This window comes from Monodelphis domestica, chromosome 1, assembly GCF_027887165.1.
Source record: "Monodelphis domestica isolate mMonDom1 chromosome 1, mMonDom1.pri, whole genome shotgun sequence".
Taxonomy (NCBI): domain Eukaryota; kingdom Metazoa; phylum Chordata; class Mammalia; order Didelphimorphia; family Didelphidae; genus Monodelphis; species Monodelphis domestica.
In genome coordinates, this window is record NC_077227.1 from 396,633,089 (window position 1) to 396,658,636 (window position 25,548).

The following is a 25,548-nucleotide window of genomic DNA, read 5'->3' on the forward strand; positions in this document are numbered from 1 at the left end:
GCTCCTCTCAAGATTTTCCAGTCTTTTCCTTTAGCAACCTGAAGTGGAGTTGACCTTTTACCATCTTCCCTCTTGAAGGAGGAAGTTAGAAGTGTCTTAAGTGATCCAAAGCTCAAAGAAAACTCCAAAAAGACTGCATGAAAACTGAAACATGCACCGTCTCTCTCTCTCCTCTGTCTCTTTCCAAGTGCATTGCTGGCCCCTCACTCAAGGTCTTCATCTCTACCAATAAGAAGAGAGTCTCATACCACTGGACTCTGGGTCAAGGATTATACATATACTTCCTCTCTCATAGCACTATCATAAGGGACATGCTCCACAGAAATGGAAGCTCTGTTAATCATTATATCCCCAACTGGAAGAAGCCTCTACCTCTTGGAATTTTTCAGGACATTCTGAGTATACTTAATCATCTTCTAATCACATGAGTGCGTGCGTGCGTGTGTGTGTGTTGGGGTGGGGGTAGGGGGCTCATCCTATAAAGTATGAATAAGGACGAGCTTTCAGCCTAGCCCCTTCTGGTGAATCACCTGTCCTTTAGTCCTTTGCTAAAGGACATGTGTAACAAATGGCTCCAGGTTGGCACAAGTTGTTTTTTGCTACGTAAAGGACCACCCCTCTGCTACACTGTGCTGCAGTTCTTTGTGTAAATGTTCTTTCCATCCCTCCTGTCACCAGATCATAAGCTGTTTGAGTGAAGGGGCCAGCCTATTTTTTCAGTTTTTGTTACCCCAATGCCTAGATTGGTTGACCAGTGTTTACTGAATTGAGGCCCTGAGAGTGTCTGCCACCCTCTGTCCCGTGGCTTTGGGCCAAGGCTTTGATACACCCAAATTGAATCTATTAGCAGAAATTTTAGAGAAGATCAATTTAGCTTTTCTTCTAAATATGACTCCTTTCTTTATTGGAGTTAATTTCAAGTTTATGAAAGAGGGTAAACATATTTCCGTACCAAAGGGAATGAGAGTGATGAAATGCATGAGCTGGAGAAGGAATATTCCTGTTAGTGAATTACATAAGGTCCCCAGCGTTTCACCCCTGGCTGAATAAATATTCTCTGTGTCTCCGGTAGATTAGTCAGCTATAATGTTTCATCTTTCCTCATCATTTCTTTTTATAATGACCTTCTGGGCAGGATAGGACATTTATGAGGCATTTGGGGGAATACAAACAGGAGATGGATGGATTTTGTGGATTTAGGAATAGGGTGATTTGTTTGTAGTGATAGTTCCATTTCTTTGGTTCTCAGTTTCCCCATCTGCAAAAATGATAGCTTTGGAGTCAATGACCTCTAAGGGGTCTTCAAGTTCTAGCATATTCCATTCTAGGTTTCCCTTTGATTCCAGAAGATGCAAGTATGTAGGAATAAAACAACCTTTCAGATTCATTTTATTTTAGGAGAAAAAGATAGATGGTGCTGAATTAGATCTTGATTTTTTTATGGAAGAATGAAACAAAACCTCTCTGACTTCAAAACCAATCTGAGGCACTATCCCTCTGGAGAAGATTCCTTCTGTTTCTTATTTCTCTTCAGTTCCTCCTGCTTATCTCCGCAATCAGTCTCTGGAGTTACCCTTTTGTTGTTGTTGTGTGAGTCCTATCTGACTCTTAGTGAGCTCTTGTGGGGTTTTCTTGGCTAAGATACTGAAGTAGTTGGCCATTTCCTTCTTCTCAGGTCTTCCAGTTCATTGTATAGAAGAAGATACTGAGATAAACAGAGTTAAATGAATTGTTCAGAGCAGCTAATAGGTGAGGCTGGATTTGAACTCAGGAAGATGAGTCTTCCTGACTCCAAGTCCAGCACACCACCCATTGTGCCACCTAGCTGCCCCCATGAGTTGCCTAGGGGACTGAAAACCACTTTTAGGCCCTGTCTCATACCTATGTCTTCCTCCTCTGTTCCCTACTCCTTATAGTTCTAGAGCTGGAAAGTATCCTAATATTAGTCCAGTCTCCTTCCCTTTCTCCCTTGCTCCCTGTCCATAGCCTGTTCTAGGCTGCTCTATTCCAGCCCAAATCTGGTTGAGCTTCTGGTGAATTAGATGAGTGGCAGCAATGTAGAAAAACCATGGGATTTAAGAGTCTCTAAATGTCTAATAAGATTCTACTTATAACCCTGCCACTTAACCTGTGGCAAATCACTTGACTTCACAGAATTATAGAATTGGAAGAGCCCTTAGTGGATCATTTTGTCTAATCTGAACCCAAACAGGAATCTACTTTACAATATCACCAAATGGTCATCTAGCTAATGTCTAAAGATCTCCTCCAGTGAAAATCAATGAAGATTTTCTGAGGCAGCTCATTTCACTCAGTCTCTCTTAGCCTCAGTTTCCTTATTTGTAAAATGAGGACACTACAATGTGCAAAGCTTGCCTCACAAAATTTTACCTTGTGAAAATAAAATGAAATAATGCATGTCTGAATGCCCATCTTATATGGTGGATAGAGTACTGAACTTGGAATCAGAAAGACCTGGGTTCAAATCCTACTTTAGTCACATACTAGCTGAGAGACCTTGGGTAAGTCACTTAATTTTCTCACTCAGTTTTCTCACTTGCAAACTGAAAGTGCTTGACTCATTGGTCCCTAAGGTGCCTTCTAATTTTAAATCTCTGATCTTGTTTTGATTTGTTTTCTTGGCAATGCTGCCCTCTTCTGGTCTCTAGCTCCTATACAACTTCTTTCCTTCTGGCAACGGAATCTCTTTTTTTGTGATTTCAGATATTCTTGAGCATTTAAACTGGTCTTTAACTCTTCAAATATACCTCAAATTCTCAGTGTAAATTCTAATTTATGTTATGGTCAGAAAATTAGTTTTCATTCTTACCTTACCTTTGAGTCCCTGCAGATCATCCCAGCAGTTGCATTTTAACAAAATTGCAAAGCAGCTCAGTGGAGTTGTGGTAAGATTACTTTTAAACTTCATCAAGTCTCTTCTTCCACATAATAACTCAGTAGCAAGACTAGAAAAGGGCTTTTGGATGGAGATGGTGATCTTTTCTCTATTTCCCACTTCCACCTATTATGATGGGATAAAGAAACAGTATATAATGATTTATTTGGTAATGCAGGCAGTTGCAAAACAAATGAAGTCCAAGTCTCTTGGTAGCCAAGGACCCAGAAGCTTGGTTTCTCACAGTTAATATACATTTTTAAGGGAGTCAAAAATGGAAAACACAGGATTATAAAGATTGAGATATTTGGCTTCTCACTAGTCTGGGGCAGGGGGAGATCAGGAGACACTGAGGTGAGAGAGTGAGGTGTTCTTGTGATGTTCTTTAACTCAGATGACAGTGGGGAAGAGGAGTACTCCTGTGAAACCTCTTAAATCAGGCAACTGACAAAGTTGAAACTTAACTTCACATAATAGTGGATGGAGTCACTAATGGTAATTAATGTAGCACACCCCAGCAAACATTGCTATATTCCTTTTTGGTATTAGAGGATAGGCAATGGAGAGGCATATGATCAGCATGAGTAGGCTGTGACTCACTAATAATAATTGCTGACATTTATAGAATGCACAATGGTTTGCAAAATGCTTTGCACAAATACACACACATATACATATATGTGTATATATATGTATATATATATATATATATATATATATATATATCATATACTTTATAAGTAACCAAGCTAGTGAAGCATATTAAAGGATGTCATCCAATAGATATATTATGGTCTACCAAAAAAGAAAGTAGGCTGATCATATTGAAGGGGTGAGGCATACCCAATAAACAGGCCTTGTGTAAAGTTAAAAAAACTAGAGAAAGACCCTTCCCTTCTCCCACTTCACATTGTAGTTGTGAGGATTAAATGAAATAATATTTGTAAAAAGTTTAGCACAGAGCTGGGCACATAGCAGGTACTTAGTCAATGCTTCTTCCATTTCATTCTGTCACACCAGAATATTGAGTGGTCCAATGAAGACCCTGTAGAGGATTTATGGAAGAATGTGGACAAGAATCACACAGAATGATAGGGTATGAACTGGTGGGAATTAAGTGGCTAGGGTATTGTGTGTAATGATTAAAATTTAGGGGAGACGGGGAGACTGAGGCAGGTAGAAATTAGTTTTTCTCTGCAAGAAGTATTATATTTTTTAGAGGTTTATTAAAGGTTAAAGATTAAAGAATATACAAGTAAGAAACATGTGCCTAGGCCAGAGGCCTAGACAAAATCACCTCACATCACGCAAGAGACGCTCCTGCTGCAAAACGGAAGTCCAAAAAACCCAAGAGAGAGCCTCAAAAGCCTTTGAATCAGCTTAAATACCTTCTCGATCTCGGCCCAGGTGAGATTACAAGGCATTCTGGGGAAGTGGAGCAAAGGCTCGTGGGGATTGTAGTCCTGTATTCGAGTCTATTTTTTACATGTGCAGGGACTCAGAAGATCTAGATTCAAATCCAACCTCAGACACTTAGGAGCTATGTCACCCTGGTCAAATCATTTAACTTTGTCTCATCTGGAAAATGAGCTAGAGGAAGAAATGGCAAACCACTCCAATATCTTTGCCAAGAAGACCCCAAATGGCGTCACAAAGAATCAAACCTGGACTGAAACAACTGAACAACAATGAATATGGGTGAAAGTTTGTATCCTTGCAGGTTCCCACATGAATGTGGAAGAAGAGCAGATGGTAGGAACATTCTCTCTATAGGATAGGGGGAATACCAATTATGGAGAAGCTCAAGACTAAATCAGCCCAAGATTCAAGTCAAGCATTGGTGTGAAGGCATTTCTGCACATGAGGTTCCCCAGATGGAGGCCCTTCAGGCGCCTGGATTGGGGAAGGGAGTGTTCAAGATTATGGCATACAGGAAGGTCCTTCTGGAAGAGACGTTAATCTTGTTCTTCTTGGCCCTTAAAAAAAAAAATAAAATAAAACAAGAAGCATTTGGTGGGAGTTAGGTAGATTGTGGATCCATTTAAAGGAAAAAAAGCTTTCTGAAAAGCAAAGTTTTCTAAAAGTAGAAAGGGATGCTTTGGAGGAGGTAGCTTCACTATAATTGGTTCCTTGTAACTAGAGGTCTTCAAGTTGAAGCCAGATAGCTATTGGTTGTCAACATTGTAGAGGGGATTGCTGCTCAGATCCTAGTAGCATGTGAAGATTTTCCAGGTCCCTTCTAGATCAGAGCATCTGTGAATCCTGAGGCTTGATGTCTGGCAGTAGAACAGGACCTGGAGCAAATCCCTAAATGAAGGGCTCTCTTTTCCTTTTCTTTCTTCCTTTCATATATTTCATATATATATATATGAATGTGTATTCATATATGTATATATATTCACATATATTTAAATATATATACGTATCTATAAACATTCATTTACAACATTTTTGAGTCCCAAATTTTCTCCCTCTCTTCAGTCTCTCCCCCAGCCACTGAAAAGGCAAGAAATGTCAAGTCAACTATATATGTAAAATCATGCAAAACATTTCCGTATTAGTTACCCTGCAAAAAATTTTAAGACAAGAAAAAGAAAGTGAAAAAAGTATGCTTCAATCTGTACTCAGACTTCATCAGCTCTCTCTCTGTCTCTGTCTCTATCTCTCTCTGTCTCTGTCTGTCTCTTTCTTTCTCTTCCCCTCTTCCTCTCCTCCCTCTCCTCTCTCTCTCAAGGTAGATTGCGTTTTCATAACTCCTTCGGAATTGTCTTGAATCATTGTATTGATCAGAGCATGCAAGCCATTCTCTTCCTTTCCTTTCAACAAATATTTGTCAGTCATATATTTAGTAAGCGCCTGCTATGTGCTAGGCAAAAGACTTCTAGAGGGTCGGATATCCTAGGTGGGTGGGGAGATGGAGGTGGTGTTCTATTCTGACTAGGGGTGGAAAGCGGAACCTGAGGACGTAGGAACCCCTCTCTCGCCACCCCCGGGTGGGGAAGGGAGCACTTTCTCCTTGCACCCGCGTCCCCATCCCCGGAGGAAGCGGCCATACTTCCGGCGTGCGGCTCTAGCGGCATCGGACCGACATTCGAGACCAGTCTGGGAGTGAGACCCCTCAAGACGTCTCGACCACCAGTCGTAGATTCTCTGGGGCCCCATTTGATTGAGCTCGAGTTAGGACGGTCTCGAAGGGCGGCTGGGTGTCCTCGATGGATCCGGAACTGGCCCGGAGCCTCTTTTTCGAGGGCGCCACGGTTGTGGCCCTGGACGTGCCCGTGGGCACCGAGTTCGGCATCGACTGCAGCTCGTGGCAGGTGGGCCCGCGCTTCCGCGGTGTCAAGATGATCCCTCCTGGCGTCCACCTGGTGCACTACAGCGCAGCGGGCCGCAGCCCCACGGGCACCCGCGAGACGGGCCCGCGCACGGGCTTCTTCGTGACCCTGCAGCCGCGGGGGTTACGCCTGCTCCGCTGGGATGCGTCCCGCGAGGAGTTGGACCTCAGCCCGCCGCCGGAAGAGCAGCTGGAGGCCGCCCGGGCCAACCTGCAGGAGCTGGATCGTTTTCTGGGGCCCTACCCCTATGACCGGCTGAAGAAGTGGGTGTCCCTGAGCAACTGCCTCAGCGAGGAAACAGTGCAGCGGCTGCAGCCCGAGAATGGGCAGATCTGCGCCTTCTCCGAAGTGCTGCCCGTCTTGCCCTTAAGACATACCAAGGACCGAGCGGAACAGGGCCCGCCACCCTGTGCCACTGAGTGCAAGAGCTACCAGGAGGGCCTAGCCCGTCTGCCTCAGATGAAGCAGAAAGCCGGCACTGAGATCCGGTTCACCAAGTTACCCAAGCAGACCTACCCCGACGGCGCCAGCCCAGCGGAGATCACCAAGCATAGCATGGACCTGAGCTATGCCTTAGAGACTGTGATTAACAGTCAGTACTCCACCAATCCCCAGGATGTCCTGGGTAGGTATGAATAGTTCCCTTTTTGCTCCAAAGGTAAGAAGGACAGCTGAAAGTCAAAGTGGTGTCATCCAAAAAGCACGGAATTTGGAGCTATTAGACTTAAGAGGTCAGACTTTACCATTCATTAATCTTAGACCAGTCTTTTCTCCCTCTTAGGGTTTTAAGTTGCTTCTTCTGTAAAATGAAGCATGATTCTTAAGGCCCAAATAGCCTTTATAAAGTGGCTTTGGGAGATTCTAAAACTTTTATTTTTAGGAAATTATTCTTCGGAAATTGTAGAAGGCCAGAGCTAGATTAGACAGAGATCTCTCTCCTATCTTTCAGATAACTTGGCATTGCATTGAGGCCCAGAGTAAGGAAGGTACTTGTCTAAGGTTGTATTTGAACCTGTTCTCTTGTCTAGTAAACTAGGGCTTATCCAAGAGACAATTCAACTTTCCTCTTTAGCATTTAACAAATGTTAAGCATATGCTAGGCATAGAATGCAGTAAGAAGTTAAAAAAAAAAAGATAGGTAAGACACAAGACACAATCAATTCTCATCAGGAGCTCAATATAGTGGGATAGTTAAAACATATGTACAGATAAATATAATGCAAAGTAGTACAAATAACTATGAGACCAGGTTTCTAAATGAAGGGGGGAGGTGAACTGTGAGGTCCCTTAGACCTCGAAATGCCATGGCACCAACCAAAGAACTTGGAATTATGAAAGTTAGGGAAGGCTTCACTGAGGAAGTAGTAACCACAGAATGTCAAGAGGTGGAGATGAAATGAAGGGACATTCCTTTAGAACTATTGACCTCTTTGATAATTTTATTTCTTTGCTTAGAAGAGGAAAAATTTTAATGAAAGATCATTAGTCTTGTCAGAGGGTATGTGAGGCACTCTTGAGCCCTGGTCTAGTTGTGAAGTCAATGAATCATGAACTAGTTGTTCAGGTTTATGAAGTTGATTCATGTGGAATGTTGTATTAAAAATTGATTTGTATACAGCAGAGTTTTTTTGGCTGCATATAACTTCATGGAGTACTTATCAAGCTGTGATACATTTTTATAGTCCTGTGAAGCAGGAGATACCATCCTCAGTCACTAACAGAGTAACCTAGGGATCCACAAGTTTAGTTGCTGGCCAAGGTTACACCATATTTTAATATCAAGTCTCAGCTACTTTTTGTGTATCACAAAGGTAGGTGGTAGAGTTGCAGTATTTAACACATTTGCTCATCCTGATGGTTCATCATCATATCCCCACATTGGCTTCTTGCAGCTCTCTGAGCAGTAGTTTGTTCCATTACTCTGTATCCTTTAGCACATCCTATAGCCCTTTTTCATTCCCCTGTGCATTTCCTGAAATGCTTCCTTATGTTTTCAACATCCATCCAGTTCCAATGTAATTGTAGCATATAAAGCACTGGACTGTGGGTCAGGATGCTTGGGCACTGATGCCAGTTTTGTCATGTGCTCATTATGTGATCTCAGCCAATTCTACTCTGGGCATCTAAAAACAAGGTTATAGAATAAGATGATTTCCAATATATCACTCAACTCCAAATATTCTGTGTTCTGTGAGTCAGATCATAAAAAAACTGCTTTGCCCCTAAGAATTATGAGGATTTAGAAATTAAGTTGGGAAGATTTCCCTTTAAAGTCCAGGTATTGAGTCCCTGTACTTCAGACTTCATTTCTCAGGATGCTTTAGTTGGGGCTGAGCTACCTTGTTCAGAAGCATTACCTTCTTCTCAGCCCCTGATTTGCCACAGTCAAGTTGCTCAAAGCCTTCTCCCCCTTACCTCCCAACGACTGTGAGTGGTGATTAAAAGGGATAGTATCCCTAGGCACATGCAAATGGAATGGCTGGCTCTTAGAGAATATAGGAAGGGACCAGAAATAGTCAAATTGGGAATTTTTATAGGGTGCCAGGATAAACCTGCTCAGTTACAGGCAGGTAGACAAGCAGGCAACACACTACTTTATTAAATGCTAAGTGTGTCAGACACTGTCTAAGAGCTGGAGATATAAATTCAAGCAAAGAGAAAGACAGTTCCTATCCTCAAGGACCTTAATTCTAATTGGGGAAAACAATACATAAAAAGAGCTGAAAATGGAGGAGAAGGAGACGAGGTAGATGGTGGCAGTCCAGAAAAGCTTGTACAACCTGGACCCTTCCCCATAATGGAGACCTTTGAAGGAGCTCATCAGTGGGAGAAAGGGGACAAGCATGAGAACGGGGTGTTGCCTCTTGATTTCTGACCTTTGTTGGTAGGAAAAGATGATTAGTAGCTTTTGAAGCATTTTGTGTGGAGACCAATACTCATACATTTTTCTTTTGGAGGCTGAGCTAAAAATAGGGAGGAAGTAAGTAAAGTAAACAGCTATTGAAATTACAAAAAGGGATGCCTTTTTCATTAGCACATATAGTTGAAATGTATATTGGTATCATTTGTTTCTACATCAGCTTCATTTCCAAATATATACCTTTTTCCTCTCGTATTTGGTGAGCCATTCCTTGTAACAAAGAATAAATATGAAAAGCAAAAAAAAAAGCAGTACAGCAAAACTTATCCAATACAGTAACTAGATTTTACAGTATATGTAATATTGTTTACCTGTAAACTCTAACTTCTGCCAAGAAGGAAGGAAGGTATATTTTTTTCTTTTCAGGGATCAGGTTTGGTGGTTATAATTACAGAGTACAAGGGCATTTTTTTGCTTGTTTCTGTTATTTCCATTTTCATTATTGTGGGCATTGTGCATATATTGTTTTCATAATTCTGTTTACTGTACTTTGCATAAACACGTTTTAGTAACTCCTTTTTGGCATGTAAATATTTAATGGTAAGACATTTTGTATGCTCCCCTGAAGGCTTTGAGACTTCACTGGACAGGAGGTCACATAGGGTGGGACCTTTAAATTTCCCTTTGTGAACAGAAATGCCTTAAAATCATAGAATGCCAGCTGGAAGGGTCTTAGACACCATTTAGTTCAGTCCCTTCATTTTACAGATTTAAAAAAATGAGTATTGTGGCAAAAAAAAAATGGCACCAATCAACTTGATTTGAACTGAGATCTGATCTTTAGTCTCATGATTTTTTAACTGTGCAATGCTATCTTCCTTAGTTCTCCTTGCTTAATTGTGATTTTATCCATCTTTCCCAAGTTCTCCCACAAAGAAGACCTAAAAATTAATAGTTGTAGTCAGTCATGGTCATCTCTTCAGTGTAAAAAGGAATTAGTGAAAAACTGAGATGAGTAGAGATTATAGGCATTGCTTTCCTGGCTCCAATCGAAGGGGCTGTCTAGAACTATTTCAGAGAGTAAGTAGGATGTTCTCTACTATGATTCATCTCTTTCTCAATATCCCAGGTCCCTGTTGGTCATAGTGGGAGAAGGCCACAAATGTAGAGTTGTGCAAAGTGGAGGTCAGAGGACCCAGGTTCTAGCCCTGGTCCTATCAGTGACCAGTTGCAACATTTCGTCCAAGTTACTTGGCTTCACTAGTCATTGGTTTCTGACGCCATAAAACAAGGAGTGGACCACGGTTCTCTCCAGCTCTGGCACTGTAGGATTTTGTGTCTTGAATAATTTCTTTGATACTAAGATCTTACATTAGAATTTGCTATCAAACTTTCTCCTAAAATTTCTATTTCCTGTCTCTGGGACTCGTCAGCTGAACTGCAGTTTGCCTTTATCTGCTTCCTGATTGGGCATGTTTATGATGCATTTGAGCATTGGAAGCAGCTCCTGAATCTCCTATGCAGAGCAGAAGAAGCCATTGGGAAGTACAGCGACCTCTACAGCCGCCTTATTTCCATCTTGTACCATGAGCTCAATGAGATCCCTGCTGACTTCTTTGTAGACATCATCTCTCAAGATAATTTCTTAACCAGCACCTTGCAGGTAGGCTATCTGTCCAGGTGAGCCAGCAATTATCACTGAATGACTGCATAATGGACAACTTTACTTGGTTGGATGAGAGAAGAAAGGGACTCTTCCAAAATCCCTGTGACAGCTCTGATTTGAATAGGTGTTTTCCAAGCATTCTGCTAGGTTCAACAAAGTTTTTTCATTTCCATTTCTTAAGGACTATGATAGTTTCCCAAACCTCAGACTCACCCCCCCCCCACATTTGTGATATTGAGCCTGAAATAGTAATTTTGCTTCAGCCTTATACTTCAGGCTTGAGTTTTGAAGATTATTCCCACTGAAATGTCTGTAGCTCTTCAAATTTCATTTGAACATTAAAGTTACTTTGATTTCCTTTTCAAACAAAATGCCAGCTTCTGCTGTGGTTCTCATCTAGAAAAAAAGGAAATTTCCTTTTAACTTAGCAATTAAATTTTCATTATGAACTGTAATTAGGAGAGATGCTTCAAATGATGTATAGTTTTCATCTTGTGCTGCTCCTTCCCTTTTCAAACAGATCAGTCCCCTTAATGTACTTATGCCATTATGTGGTTCAGTTATTTCTTTAGGCCTAGAAGCAGCAAAGACCTGCAAGCTGTTGGTTTCCATTATCTTCCCCAGTGAGCTGCTTCTTCCTGCATATAAAGGTGCTTTAGAAATTCCCAAGTGGGGGGCAGCTGGGTGGCTCAGTGGATTGAGAGTCAGGTCTAGAGATGGGAGGTCCTAGGTTCAAATCTGGCCTCAGACACTTCCCAGCTGTGTGAGCCTGGGCAAGTCACTTAACCCCCATTGCCTAGCCCTTACTGCTCTTCTGCCTTGGAGCCAATACACAGTATTGACTCCAAGATGGAAGGTAAGGATTAAAAAAAAAGAAAAGAAGTTCCCTAGTGCTTAGTAGGTGCTTAGTTAATGTTTGTTGAAAAATGCTATTCCACTTATAGTGATGCTGCTTTATCCCCTACAGCACCTGGCACGTTGTCGGGAACCTGGTAAGATCAATAAATGTGTATTAATTGGTGATAGCTTTCCTAAATCCACTCACTCTTATGAACAGAGCTTGTTTTATCCCCTGGGAAGTAGTAGGATGATGCCATTACCCAACTTCTGTAGGACATTTTAGTATTTTATGTCATAGCTAGAAAGTGGAAATGAGTTATTCTCATTTATGAACTGAACCTGGTTTAACCAATTTGAGAAGTTTTTAGCAAAAGTATAACATTACCCTTCAACTGATATGGATCAAATCCTACTTCATACAAGGATTCCTCCTCTTATTAACTGTTGTTCTCCATTCATGACATTCCATCTCCCACTTCTGTGCTTTTGCACTGGCTTTCCTTACCCCTTCCTCATATAGTTAGAATGTTCTCCATTGTCATTTCTATATTTTGGAATCCTATCTCCCTTTGAAGCTTGACTTTAGTGCTATATTCTTCATGAAGCTTTTCCCGATTCCTCCAGTTGTTACACCCTTCTCCCGCTTCACTTTAATATTTATTTTGGATCTCTACTTCTCTGGGAACGTGTTGTTATCCCCACATGTTGTAAACTCCACAAGGGAAGAAACTGTCTCTCTTCTATATTGCATTCCCAATGCCTTGAATAGTGCTTTGCATGTTGTAGGTACTTATTGTTAGATACAAATCTAAGTAAGACTTAGTTTCTGCTCTCTCTTTTTCCTCCCTTTTTATTTATTTATTTTTTTTAGTTTTTCCATGGTTACATGATTCATGTTCTCTCCTTCCCCTTTTACCTTCCCCCTCCCAGAGCTGACAAGCAATTCCACTGTGTTATATACATGTATTATCACTAAAAACTTACTTCCATATTACTCATTTTTATAATAATCTTTTAAAACTAAAACCCCAATTCATATGCCCTTATGAACAAGTGATAAATCACGTGTTTTTCTTCTTTCTACTCCTACAGTTCTTTCTCTTGATGTGGATAAATAAGTGATGATGTGGTCTCATAAGTCTCTCAGGATTGTCGTGGATCCTTGCATTGCTATTAGTAGCAAAGTCTGTTGCATGTGGTTGCCCCACAATGTTTCAGTTACTGTGTGCAGTGTTCTGGTTCTGCTTATTTTACTCCACATCAGTTTACATAGAAATAAAGCAGATCATCATTCCTTATCGCACAATAGTATTATAGTTCTTGCTCTCAAGGAACTCATAATCTGATAGGAGAAAAATAAGACATAAATGACTAGGAATAATAATAAATAGAATATAGAGGTGCCTGGGAGATAGGGAGTGCTAAAAGTATTTGGAATGGGAAAGAGATAAAGGAAGCTATATGGTAGAGTTTACATTTAAGCTGAGTCTGGAAGGATGAGTAGGATTTTAGCTATCAGAAATTAAAATAGGGATAGAAAGGGAACACTCTAGGTGTAGGGAATGGTCTAGTCCCTAAAATATATGACTGTATGGAAGCAGAATACATTTGAGGAGCATTCAAATAGATCTGTTTAGCTAAAGTTTGGACCATGTGAAAATGAGTGTTAAATAAGCCTGGAAGGAGCAGCCAGGTAGTACAGTGGATAGAGAGCCAGATCTGGATTTGGGAGGACCTAAGTTCAAATGTAGCCTCAGACACTTTGAAGCTGTGTGACCCTGGGCAAGTCACTTAATCCCTATTGATCAGCCCTTGCCACTCTTAGAATTGATACTAGGACAGAAGGTAAGGATTTAAAAAAAAAAAACACTGTCTGGAAAGATACGTTGGAGCCAGTTTGTGGAGGGCTTTGAATTCTTTTTTTTTTTTTTGACAAAAGTAACCAGCAAGAGCAGGTAAAGCTTTATTGATTTGCAAGAGCATTGACAACATAAGGGAGAAAAATATATTTATGTTACATGTGCATCAGAAATGCATTTAGTAGCATTTTTGAATTCTTTAAAAAAAATTTTTTTTAATGCTTAGTTCTAGTGTTTAATTACTTTTTTTTTAAACCCTCATCTTCCGTCTTGGAGTCAATACTGTGTATTGGCTCCAAGGCAGAAGAGTGGTAAGGGCTAGGCAATGGGGGTCAAGTGACTTGCCCAGGGTCACGCAGTACTTTTTTTTTTTTTAAGAAAATTTTATTTAGTCAATTTAGAACATGATTCCTTGGTTATAAGAATCATATTCTTTCCCTCCTTTCCCACCCCCAACCCCTTACTACAGGGCTTTGACTTCTTGGTGAAGAATTTAGACTTTGCTTTTGAAAGATTCTGAGCAGGGAAATAAAATGACGAAAGATGAGTATTAGAAAGGTTACCCTGGCATTGTGCAAGGATAATTGGAGAGAGGACTAGAGGATAAATAATCAGAGGGTAACTAGTTAAGAGTCTTACGCCAAAAAGAACCATAGAGACCCTTATGTTGCTTCTGTGAATAAAGATCACTTAAACTAAAAAATCCTCAAGAAGGAAAAGAAAATGCAACGATATGAGAAGAGTTCTTTTAAAGGGGACCCCCTTGAGGAGGCCTCCTTGAACTTTAAAGGAGCATCTTTACAGATGCCTGCACATCCTGAAGAGGGTTTTGACTTTAGTCTCCTTGAGACCTTTTCCTTCCCATCCCTAGATACAGTGAAAAACATTATAGAGTTAGTGTAATCATACTAAAACCATCCTGTCATTGGCTCTCTAGGGCATTGTCAGCACAACAGACAGCTGAGTTCTAATTGCAGGATCTTTTTTGCCAGCAATGATTTATGAAGCAGAAAGAGCCCAGCTGGATTTCTAGATTCCCAGGTGGGGTTTATAAAGCTGATGGTTGGAAAAATTTTTTCCTTTGACTTTTAACTAAGAAAATTTGGTATATTTACTTGGAAAATGATAAATGCACTTTCCCCATTTTAATTTTTTAGTATTTATGTAAAAATCATTTAAAAATAAAAATACATGCATTAATGTAATCTTAAAAAAACTAGCTTTCAGATTCATTTGCTCTAGCACAGGGGCTTGCATATGGTTTTTGTTTAGTCGTGTCTGACTCCTTTTGGGTTTTTCTCAGCAAAGATACTAGGGTGATTTGCCATTTCCCTCTCTGGATCATTTTACAGATGAGGAAACTGAGGCAAACAGGGTTAAGTTTCTTGTTCAGGATCTCACAGCTAGTAAGTTTGAAACCAGATCTGAGCGTAGGTCTTCTGACTAGGCCTGGCACTCTGTCTACCAGGCTACCTAGCTGCCCTTTGCATATAGTAAATATTCATTAAATGTTTTTTGAGTTGAACAAATGGTTGTTTATGCTTGGTTACTGTTTAGGTATGGAAGAAATAGTTTAAAGAGAGACTTCTGTTGCAATGATGTGAAAACAGCAACAACACAGTGATATTTGCTCGGTTTCATAAGTAGAATACTACTCTGGTAATCTGGAGCCTAAATTTTGGTCCAGGTTTTACCACTAACATGTCCAGTGTGACCTTAGAACAGTCATTTAACACAAACCTGTTATTATAAATTGAGAGGTTTGGGCTAAACCTACCCATCTTTGGTCATTCTGCCATCTTTGTCAATAGCTTTAATACCCTTCACAGTCTCCCCTTCCCTCATCAGTAACCTAAATATTGTTATTGATTCCTCTGACAACATGAATACATATTTCTTTAACCTCAACTCTTAACTAACCTATTTCAACCACATCCCAGCATGGTCAAGTCTTAGACCTCTCTATCTCTTTGAATTGTGCCATCTCCAATTGAGAATTTTTAGAGAAGGAAGAGGAGACTACACATTTTGCCTCCTCCATACTACTACTCTTCCATACTCCATACTACTCCATACCCTTTGATGATATATAACCCCACTGGATCCTTTGTTCTTTTTTTTTTAACCCATGCCTTCTGTCTTAGAATCAAGAGCAGTAAAGGCTAGGCAGTGGAAGTTAAGTGACTTGCCCAGGGACACACAGCTGGGAAGTGTTTAAGGCCACATTTGAGCCCAGACCTCTCTAGGCCTGACTCTCAATCCACTGAGTCACTTAGCTGCTTTTGGATCTTTTATCCTTCTGGCGTCTTTAATTCTCATCCCATCTATCTCTGCTGTCAAATTTATGGCTCAACTTCCTCACTACCCACTCTTTCTTCAAACTCTTGTGATCATGATATTGCAGACTCTTCCTTCCCTTTGTATACTTACTCTTCTCTCTATATTACTATTCTTGTCTGGTTCTCATCCTATCTAGGTGATTGCTCCTTTGTTGTGTCCAGATCCCTAATTGTGGGTATCTCCTAAAGATCTGTTTGGGACCCTTCTCTCTGTCTGTCTGTCTGTCTGTCTGTCTGTCTGTCTGTCTCTATGTGTGTGTGTGTGTGTGTGTGAACTGATTAGTTTCCATAAATTTGATTGTAATTTTTTTTTCAGATGACTTCCACAAATCTTTGTATCCAGCCTCAATGTCTTTTCTAAGCTGGAGTCCCATATCTCTAACTGTTTGCTGGACCTCTTTACTTGAAAATCTTGTTAGGCATTTACGCATATCCAATTTAACATCTCCAAACTTATTATCTTCCCTGTACCAAGGTTTACATCTTTCTATTTCAGTGTATGGCGAGCCTTTTAGAGACCAAGTGCCCAAACTGCAGCCCTCACAACATCTCCCCACCCCCCAGGGGAGGGAGGAAATGCTCCTTTTGGGTTGCTGTTCAAAGGAGCAGGTCATGTGAGAAATGTCTTCAGGTGCATATAGAGAAAGGGAAGGGAGAAGTCTGAACCCCCCCCCCCCCCCCCCCGCACATGTGCCATAGGTAGGTTTGACAACACAGTTCTAGTTGATCAGCTCCATTACCTGGGAGTCATTCTTGACTCTTGTCTTTCCCTCACCCCATATTGTCATTTGCCAAATCTTGTCCTTCACTATATCTCTTATGTCTCTTCTACACTCACATGACTACTATCCTAGTTCAAGCCCACATCACCTCATGCCTGCATTGTCATAATAATCTTACTGACCTCCCTGCTTTGGAAGCAGTTCTATATTCCACCCAACTGTCAAAATAATTTTCTTAAAACACAATTTTCCTGCTCAGGAAACTTTACTTGCCTCCCTATTCCCTTGAAGATAAATATAAATTCCTCAGCTTGACTTTTAGACCCTAGCTTTCACCTAATTTTCCAGACTTATTTCACATTGATTCTCCTTTATGAACTCAACATTCTAGCTAAATTGATTTACTTGCTGTTCCCTAAACTCAGCAATTTAAATTCCTAACTCTGTACCTTTTTATACAGGCCATCCATCCACATTCCATATATACCTGACCACAGCCCTGTTCTGTTCAACAGTTTTATCAATGACTTGGATGAAAAGTGCAGATAATATGTTTGTCAAATTTATGTGTGGCTTGAAGTAGGGAAGGGTAACTAATAAGGTGGATGACAGAATTGGAATCTAAAAAGTTCTATACTTAACAAAGTATTCACTGAACTGGGTTAAATTTGTGACACTGCATCCAATATAAAAAGAAAAAAACTTAATGAGGACAATGTAAAGTCCTACATTTGAGTTTTTTAAAAAAACTGTCCCATAAAGTTAATAACCGTATGTATATAATGCCATTACATAATCTTTTTAAATACCTACAGCAACCCTAAGAGGTTATATTACACCTAATGATTCCTTTCTTTTTCTTTTTTAAAACCTTTGCCTTCTATTTTAAATTAATACTAAGTATCAGTTCCAAGGCAAAATAGTTGTAAGGGTTAGGTAATTGGGATTAAGTGACTTGCCTAGGGTCACAGAGATAGGACATATCTGAAATCAGATTTGAACCCAGGACCTCCTACCTCTAGGCGTGGCTCTTAATCCACTGAACCACCTACTTGCCCCCAATGCTACCTTTCTTAAAGATTAGAAAGCTGAATCTCATAGAGGTTTAAGTGGTCACAAAGTTAGAATGTGAAGGAAGGTAGGCTTAAACTCAGTAACCATCTATCTCTAAGCCTAGCAAATCTTCTCATAATTATCACTGCCTCAAATAGGATGGGAAGAGAATAACTTCCCAAAAGTCCAAATTTAAAAGACCTTAAGGAAATCACCCCCATCTACACTTTTCAAAGCTTACTGTCTTCCTTAAAAAAAAAAATTTTTTTGTAGTGTGACTTTCTGTATTTAGATTATTTATCCCTTAAGAATTCTTTGTTATATGCCAATCTAAACCTATGTCTAATCAATTTTCTGTCTACTTTTCCCAGTAGTTCTTGTTGAATAAATGGGTTTTCCCGCCCAAAAACAAAACAAAACAAAAGGCTTTAAGACTTTAGTAAATTACAAACTCAGAATGATTTAAAAATGATGTGACAGCTCCAAAATGTGATGAGACAACCCAAAAAGCTAATGCCACCATAGGCAGGCATTACATCAATGGTAGTATCCAAAAGAGATTATAACTTCTTGTACTCTTTCTCATTAGATTATATTTGGAGTACTTTCTTCTCTTCTGGGCACCTTATTTTAAGAACATTGACAAAGATGAAACATATCCAGAGGTTGGGATTTGAAAACTGCCATCCAAAGCAGCTGGTAATGTGTAACCTGGAAAAAAAGACTTAGAGGGGGTAAGGGGTGAATGAAAGGAAGGGGAGCTAGAAAATGAGAAATATGTGATCTATATCTTCAGTAATATGAAGTGATATCATAGGGAAGAGGAATAGATTTGGCTTGCTGGAACTCAAAGGGCAGAACGAGTAATAATTAGAAGAGTTGTAGTTCCAATTTTACTCCAATATAAGGAAGAAATTTCTTAACGCTTGCTATCAGCCAACCTTGGAATGAATTTTCTCTTGAGGTCATGAGTGCCCCATCATTGAAGGTTTTCTAGCAGAAAGTGACTTATTGAGCAAGTATTTATTAAGTGCCTATTATATTCTAGGCACTGTGCTAGGTATTGGACATATTTGACAAAAGAGAGAGCATACCCAGACCTCAAAGACATTTATATTCTTATGGACAACCTCTGGAGAATGTTATGTTGTAGAGAGAATTCCCGTTTAGGTAAGGGTAAAACGGGTCACTTTTGTTTACCCAACTCCAAATTCAACGATTCATTCTGTTTTCAGACATAGTTACAAAATGAATATGAAGAAAATTCAGAATCAATTGTTTGAAATATGTGCATCTTTGTCAGAATAATGGAAAACAGATCATAAGAATACACTGAAACATGAGTGAAATATGTCTTTAGGCCTTGGAACTAAAATTGGAATTTAAATTGAATTCAAAAATACATCCTTATCGAATTTAATCTTTTTTGGCAGTTGGCCCCAACTCACACTTAATGACTTAAATCTAATATGCAACTTCATTGTGGAATTTAGATAGGAGCTCTTGATAGTCAAAAACTGTTTGAATCTGGTGATTGGTAGAATGAAGTCAAAAAGTTCCTGTCTAGCCAAAGAATTACTTTGTATTGCCTCAATCCCTTGGTTTACCTATTGCTTAGTCAAGCAGCAAGCATTTGTTTAGGACTTACTATGTGCAAGCTCTGTACTAGGTGCCTGGGATATGAAGACAAATAGGAAACAATCTCTTCCCTGAAGGAGTTTATATTCTGTCAGATGAGACAAAATACTTATGGGGGGAGGGTCAGGAAAGGCCTCTTGTAGGAGACATAATTTAGATTGAACTTTGAAAGAATCTAAGGATTATTAATGAAATTGTAGTGGTTTAAGTCTGACTTGATTATGAAAGTTCTCTGCAGTAAATAAATCTTTCTCTGCAAACAGCAGGAACAATAATAACCTTCTGGCAAAATCATTTTTGTTTAAACCTTTATCTTCCATCTTTAGACTCAATACTAAATATTGTTCCAAGACAGAGGAGTGGTAAGGACTAGAAGACTGGGGTTAAGTGATTTGCCCAGGGTCACACAGCTAGGAAGTATCTGAGGCCAGATTTAAACTCAGGTCTTACCATTTCTAGGTCTGGCTTTATCCATCGAGCCTACCAGCTGCCCCTGGCAAAGTAATTTTTAATACTCCACACTCCTTGTTTTACTTGTGCCTAAATAACTAGGTATTATATGGAAATATGACAAAAGATGGAATACTCTTTGTCAGAGAGGTTGTAAAAAGACAGCTACATTGATGTATTATATTGATGGAGCTAAGCAAGAGCCCAACTGTTTTTGGAAAACAACTTGAAATTGTGCAAAGCAAGTGACTAAAATGACCACACCTTTAAAGTTCCCATTGCCAGACATATGCTCCAAAGAGATCAGTGACAAAAAGAAAGACCCCATATACACCAAAATATTTATGGTGGAGCTCTTTTTAGTAGCAAAGAACTGTAAACAAAGTAGATATGGTACATGAATGTAATAGAATATTACTGTGCTTTGTAAGGATGGCAAGGGGATCTTTGTTGGAATCCTACATTTTGATTGACAGCCAGAGCCTTACAGCTTTAAGAAGCAATGAATATGGTTACTACAGTAAAGAAGCATAGGAAGATTTATGTGATTTGATGCAAAGTGAAGTAAGCAGAACCAGGAACAACAGTATATACAGTGACTACAACAATGTGAATTGAAATGGAATGCTGTGGTGTAAAATTAAGGCCAGGCTTTGTCCCATGGAAGAAATAAAAGAAGCCAACTTTCCCCACCTATAATTTGCAAAATTGGGTGACTGCCAAAAGGAGGCATTATGGTACATTGGAGAGAGTGCTAGACTTGGAGTAAGGAATACCTTAGTTCTAATCCCACCTCTGTTTCCAGCTTTGTGAGCTGGTTATTTCACCTCCTAGTTTCAGGCAACTGTCTTAAGGTTATTACATTATGCTTTGATCTGTTGGTGGAGGAACTTCCTCCATAGAGGAAATCAAGTCTGATAAAGAGCTCTCTGCTGCAACCCCTGTGTTCTCCTTAGTGGTACCTCCTTCTTTGTTCACATCCTTAAGTATGCCAAACATGGTACTTTCATAACAAACCAAATTATACAGAATACATATTTATGTTTCAAAGCTAAACAAATGATTTTAGGTCTATAAAAGCCACTTGAAAAATATTGCACATATTTTTATTTCTCAGGTTTTTTTAACCTGTTAACCTCAAAATTTACAGAAAATTAATAGTAATTTTTTCTATGGTAGCTTAAGTAAAACTCACTAGTTTTCATTTTGTCTCTTAACTAGTTGTGTGGCCTTGGATAAATTGCTTAACCAACTACTCTGAATCTTAATTTCTTTATCTATTAAATTAATATGGTAATTCCTCTCTTGCTGGGCCTTAAAGGTTTGTCATGAGGAGCAAGTGAGAAAAGGGAACACTACATTAAAAAAAAATATCCAAGATTATTGGCATTAGAACAGAAAGATATGTTGGCTTGTATTTTTTCCCAGCCTCTGGTTAATGTTGCCTTGGGGCAGGTGGATGGGAAGCCAGTTTGTTCTATTCCCTTGTTACTAGTTGATACCAGATTCAGACTGATGATTATGCTTGTAGGGTAGTTCAAGACCCCCACCCCCCACCCCAGGCTGCATTTTGCCCACCCCTGCTGTCCTCAGAGCTATTAATGTCTGAATCTCTCCAACAGTGCCAATGAGTGTTCATTTGTTGTGTTAAGATCAGGAAACTTGGAGAGAGCTAGTGTCACACTGGAAGCTCAGGAGGAACCTGAGGTGAGCTGGAAGTGGATGAGGCCCCTGTAAACAGAGCTGCTTGTAAAAAGAGACTCTTCAGTATTACACTCAATTCCATTAGATGCCTTCAGATTAGCAGCTCACTCTCCCTACTGCCCTCCAGCTCTGGTAACCACACTCCTCCCTCTACTTCATTATCGATTTGGCATTTGTTTTGGCTGCTCTTTATGCTCTTGCCTTTAGTTCTCTATGATTGTCCCCCTCTGTCTGTAACCTTTGGCCCAGCTTCCTCAGAATGAAATCATTCAAAGCAAAGCCCAGTAACCCTTCATTTTCATTCTGTTGCTGTGCCCAACGATTCAGGAGAAAAGGGACTTGGATGTGGGATATAAAGGGGATTTGTTGATTGATTTAAGAGTGAAGAAAGGGGATGTTTACCGAGGCCTACAGTACTTGACCCATAATCTGGTATCTAGGACAGTTGATTGAAAAGAAGGGGATGGGCTAGGACAGATCATGCTGGTTTTTCCTCATCCCCTAAAACAAACTTAAAATACAAGTTGAATAAAGAGGAAGAAGAAAGCTCAGAGCTCATTACTCTAGTTAACTGATAATTGGGAAAGGACATATAGAATCTGGAGTTATAAAAGGACCTTAGAGCTTATCTAGTTTGTCTTATCTCTAAAGCTTGAATCCCTTCAGTAATATCCCTATGTAGAATGTTCCAGCTTCTGCTTAAACTGTCACTACTCCATTGGGCAGTTTGTTCCATTGTTAGGGAGTTCTTCTTTAGTGTTGATCCAAAATCTGCTTCCCAATAACTATACTATTGATGGTATGTGTGTGGCCCTCAGGCCTTTGTCACCTGCTTCTCCTCTAAAGACATTGTCTCTGTATCATCAAGGCATCAGTGAGTTCAATATGCTATTGCCAAACAATGAAGGTGAAACCTCACCCTAATGTAGGGTGGCTCTACTTTGGACATCTAAATTCTATCCAAGTTATGTTCCTCTCCCTCTCCCTCTCTCTCTCCTCCTCTCCCTCTCCCTCTCTCCCTCTCTCCCTCTCCCTCTCTCTCTCTCCCTCTCTCCCTCTCCCTCTCTCCCTCTCCCTCTCTCTCTCTCCCTGTCTCCCTCTCCCTCTCTCCCTCTCTCTCTCTCCCTCTCTCCCTCTCTCTTTTCCTCTCTCTCTCTCCCCCCCCTCTCTCCCCCTCTCCCTCTCTAGCTCCCTCTCTCCCCCCCCTCTCCCCCTCTCTCTCTCCCCCTCTCTCTCCCCCCCACTCTCTCTCTCCCTCTCCCTCTCCCTCTCTCTCTCTCCTTCTCCCTCTCCTCCCTCTCCCTCTCCTCCCTCTCCCTCTCCCCCTCTCTCTTCTCTCCCCCCCCCCCTCTCTCTCTCTCTCTCTCTCTCTCTCTCTCTCTCCCTCTCCCTCTCTCCCTCTCTCCCTCTCTCCCTCTCTTCTTTTCTTTCTCTTGTTTAATAGAACACAGCAGGTGTCCTGGACTGCTGCCAGTAGCAGCTGATCTACCAGTTATAGGAAGAGATCAACCCAGCAGGGAAATTTCCACATTCCCATTTCTGCTTGATCTCATTTCTAAGGAATGACTTTTTTTTCCTTTTATTCCATTCAGGTTTTCTTTTCCTACATCTGCAGCACCACTGTTGATGAGACACTGAGACGGAAGGCAGAGAAATTCAAGGCCCATCTGACTAAGAAATTCAAATGGGACTTTGAGGCTGAGCCAGATGACTGTGCCCCAGTGGTGGTGGAGCTTCCAGAAGGCGTTAACCTGGAAGTGACAGGCTAGCTCCAAGACTCTTCTTCCCAAGAGGCCAATCATCTTGAATTTGAAGCTCCTTTCTGCCTTTTCAACTGTAAGGGTGATCCAGAGCTTCGTTTAATGGGTTTGGAATAGGATGTCCATGTCTAATAACCCTGGGCCCCTGTGGCTTCCTCAGTGGTTCATTCCTACTTCCTACCATAGTCTGGTTCTCTCCTGTCCTGATTGAATTTCACCAAAACTGACTTCCTTAGAGAAGCTGCCATAGTGACAACTTAATTCCTCCTAAGGAATGGAGAGATTGAACTGGGAGGAAGGAAGGAAGAGCCACCAAGTTTTCCTTGGGGAGCAATCTGCCTTGGGATACTTAAAAAAAAAATCAGATACTACAAACTCTACCTTTGTTAGTATTTGATTTTATTTTTCCTAGATGTCCTTTGAAGCCAGGGATAGTGGTGACAGGTGAGAAGATTACTGTGCCTGTTAAATTTTAATAATGTTGTTTGATATTCAGAAGCAAGATGTCTCTAAAGGAAAAACCCAGATGTATATAAGGAATGGAAGACAGGTCCACAGTGTCTGAGCACTAGAGTATTTTTCAATCTCTACTTTAATTACATTCCACTAGTTCTGGGTCAGATTATTTCATTCCACTGTGCCTGGGTCAGTTACCATGGAAAGCCATACCCAGAGGTTGTAAGTGGAGCAGCCACTGGCATTGCCAGATGTAGCCCCTGGGCATACCCTTTTCTGATCCTTCTAAAATAGGAATCCTGACCACATGAACTGATGAACTTCTCTGGAACTATCTAGAGAAGGAAGACTTCTTATGGTTTTTAGTGTTGCTATAAATCAGCAGGGAGAAAAAAGCAAACCTACCCCCAGAGTTGTTTCCATATGTTATGGAAGCTTTGTGGCCCATGTTGGGACCTCTGAATAGTTTAACAGTTTTGCCTAAATTCCCTAGGTTTTAATGCCCTTTCCTTTTCCCTTTCCCTCTTCCCCCTCATTTCTTTCCTCTAACTGTCAGTCTTTCTGATTAATTGAAGCATCCATATAGAATGGAGCCCAAAGGTTGTGCCAGTAACCTGTAGGCAAAATGTTGTAATTAAAGGGAGACTGCCCTGAACCACTTACCTTGTCATGTTGTGCAACAGAGCAAGCCCCCGCTGCCACTTTCTTTACCACATTCTGGTGCTTCAACTTTTAACTGAGAATCCTGACTGGGTAGGATTTTTGGTTCCACTTGTTTCCTTGGAGATTCCTTTATATGAAGGTTGGATGTATTAAATCTTTTTCTTGAGAATAAAATTGTTGTGTGTGAGTCTCTACTGTAGGTAATGTCATTGCTCCAGATTAGAGCATTGTTGGGTTTGCAGTTTTCATTTCTGTAGCACTTAAAGGGAGCCCCTTACCCCTAGCTAATACCTAGCCCTGTTAATTGGCCCCAGGGAACAGGGTGGCAGCCAAAATATCCTTTCCTTCACTTTAACAATGGAAAAATCAGGGGGCAGCTGGGTAGCTCAGTGGATTGAGAGCTAGGCGTGGAGAGGGGAGTTTCCTAGGTTAAAATCTGGCTTCAGACACTTCCCAGCTATGTGACCCTGGGCAAGTCACTTCAACCCCCATTGCCTAGCCCTTACCACTCTTCTGCCTTGGAACCAATACACAGTATTGATTCCAAGAAGGAAGGTATTTTTAAAAAATAAAACAGAACAAACAAAAAAATGGAAAAATCAAGGTAGAGAATAGATAAATGACGTGAACATTTTATGAACCTTAGAGGTCATCTATTCTAACTCCATTTTGTGGAATGCAAAGATTGAATAAGTCAGGAACAAAGTTAGAAATATGTCCAAATAGAACTAAATTCTCTGCATTTCTACATAAAACTTAACTTATGGGCAATTAATTTTTTCCCTTAGCACTGAGAAACCAAATTATTATAGGAGTGAAGCTGGTGAGGGGAAAATGCCTTGAAAAGACAAATTAGCAAACCCAACATCCTATGGATATATTTGTAAAGCTGGTTTGTTTGTGTTTTTAGCATAATCAACCAAAGGACTGCTTTTCTGACCCACTCAGCTGCCTCGTGACAAATGATGACTGTTCCCTCGTTCAAGGGAATTCATAGCACTAAAACCTGCATAATGACTCCCCTGCAATTGATCTCCTCAATCTCTCAGCAATGACTTACCCAATATCCAATTGTTGTAATATTCCTGTAACTCAGCAGTCTATTGTTAGTCCCCTCAGACTCTGGTTACACAGTCTCTAGTCCCTTCTGCATTAGGAGGAGGAAATGCAGAGAAGATGGAGTGGGTATGCAGAAAACAAGTCTTACCAGGCAGTGTAGACTTTATAAAGAAGGATGGTTAAGATTGCCTATCTTCATACTGAAGATGGTGACTCTAGGCTGAAGGATAGTATGGAAAAACCCCTCC

General features: G+C 40.5%; 1 protein-coding gene and 1 long non-coding RNA gene across 2 annotated transcripts; one reads left to right on the plus strand and one right to left on the minus strand.

The window, feature by feature from the left end:
• Positions 1 to 875: 875 nt before the first annotated feature.
• Positions 876 to 6,082, minus strand: LOC103105632 (uncharacterized). Its single transcript, XR_457979.3, has 3 exons — positions 5,952 to 6,082; positions 2,831 to 3,022; positions 876 to 1,705 (listed from the first exon to the last, which is right to left on the minus strand). It is a non-coding gene; the product is annotated as an uncharacterized LOC103105632 (long non-coding RNA).
• Positions 5,867 to 24,415, plus strand: AAR2 (AAR2 splicing factor). The gene is made up of 3 exons (XM_007474280.3): positions 5,867 to 6,856; positions 10,525 to 10,754; positions 22,955 to 24,415. Exons 1-3 carry the CDS (start codon positions 6,109 to 6,111, stop codon positions 23,129 to 23,131), a joined length of 1,155 nt encoding a protein of 384 aa, XP_007474342.1. The 5' UTR covers positions 5,867 to 6,108; the 3' UTR covers positions 23,132 to 24,415.
• Positions 24,416 to 25,548: the final 1,133 nt, after the last annotated feature.

Coding starts and splice junctions, on each gene's coding strand:
- AAR2 (XM_007474280.3), top strand. CDS start 6,109: ATGGATCCGGAACTGGCCCGGAGCCTCTTTTTCGAGGGCGCCACGGTT. Junction 6,857..10,524: donor CAATCCCCAGGATGTCCTGG/GTAGGTATGAAT, acceptor GGGACTCGTCAG/CTGAACTGCAGTTTGCCTTT. Junction 10,755..22,954: donor TCTTAACCAGCACCTTGCAG/GTAGGCTATCTG, acceptor TATTCCATTCAG/GTTTTCTTTTCCTACATCTG.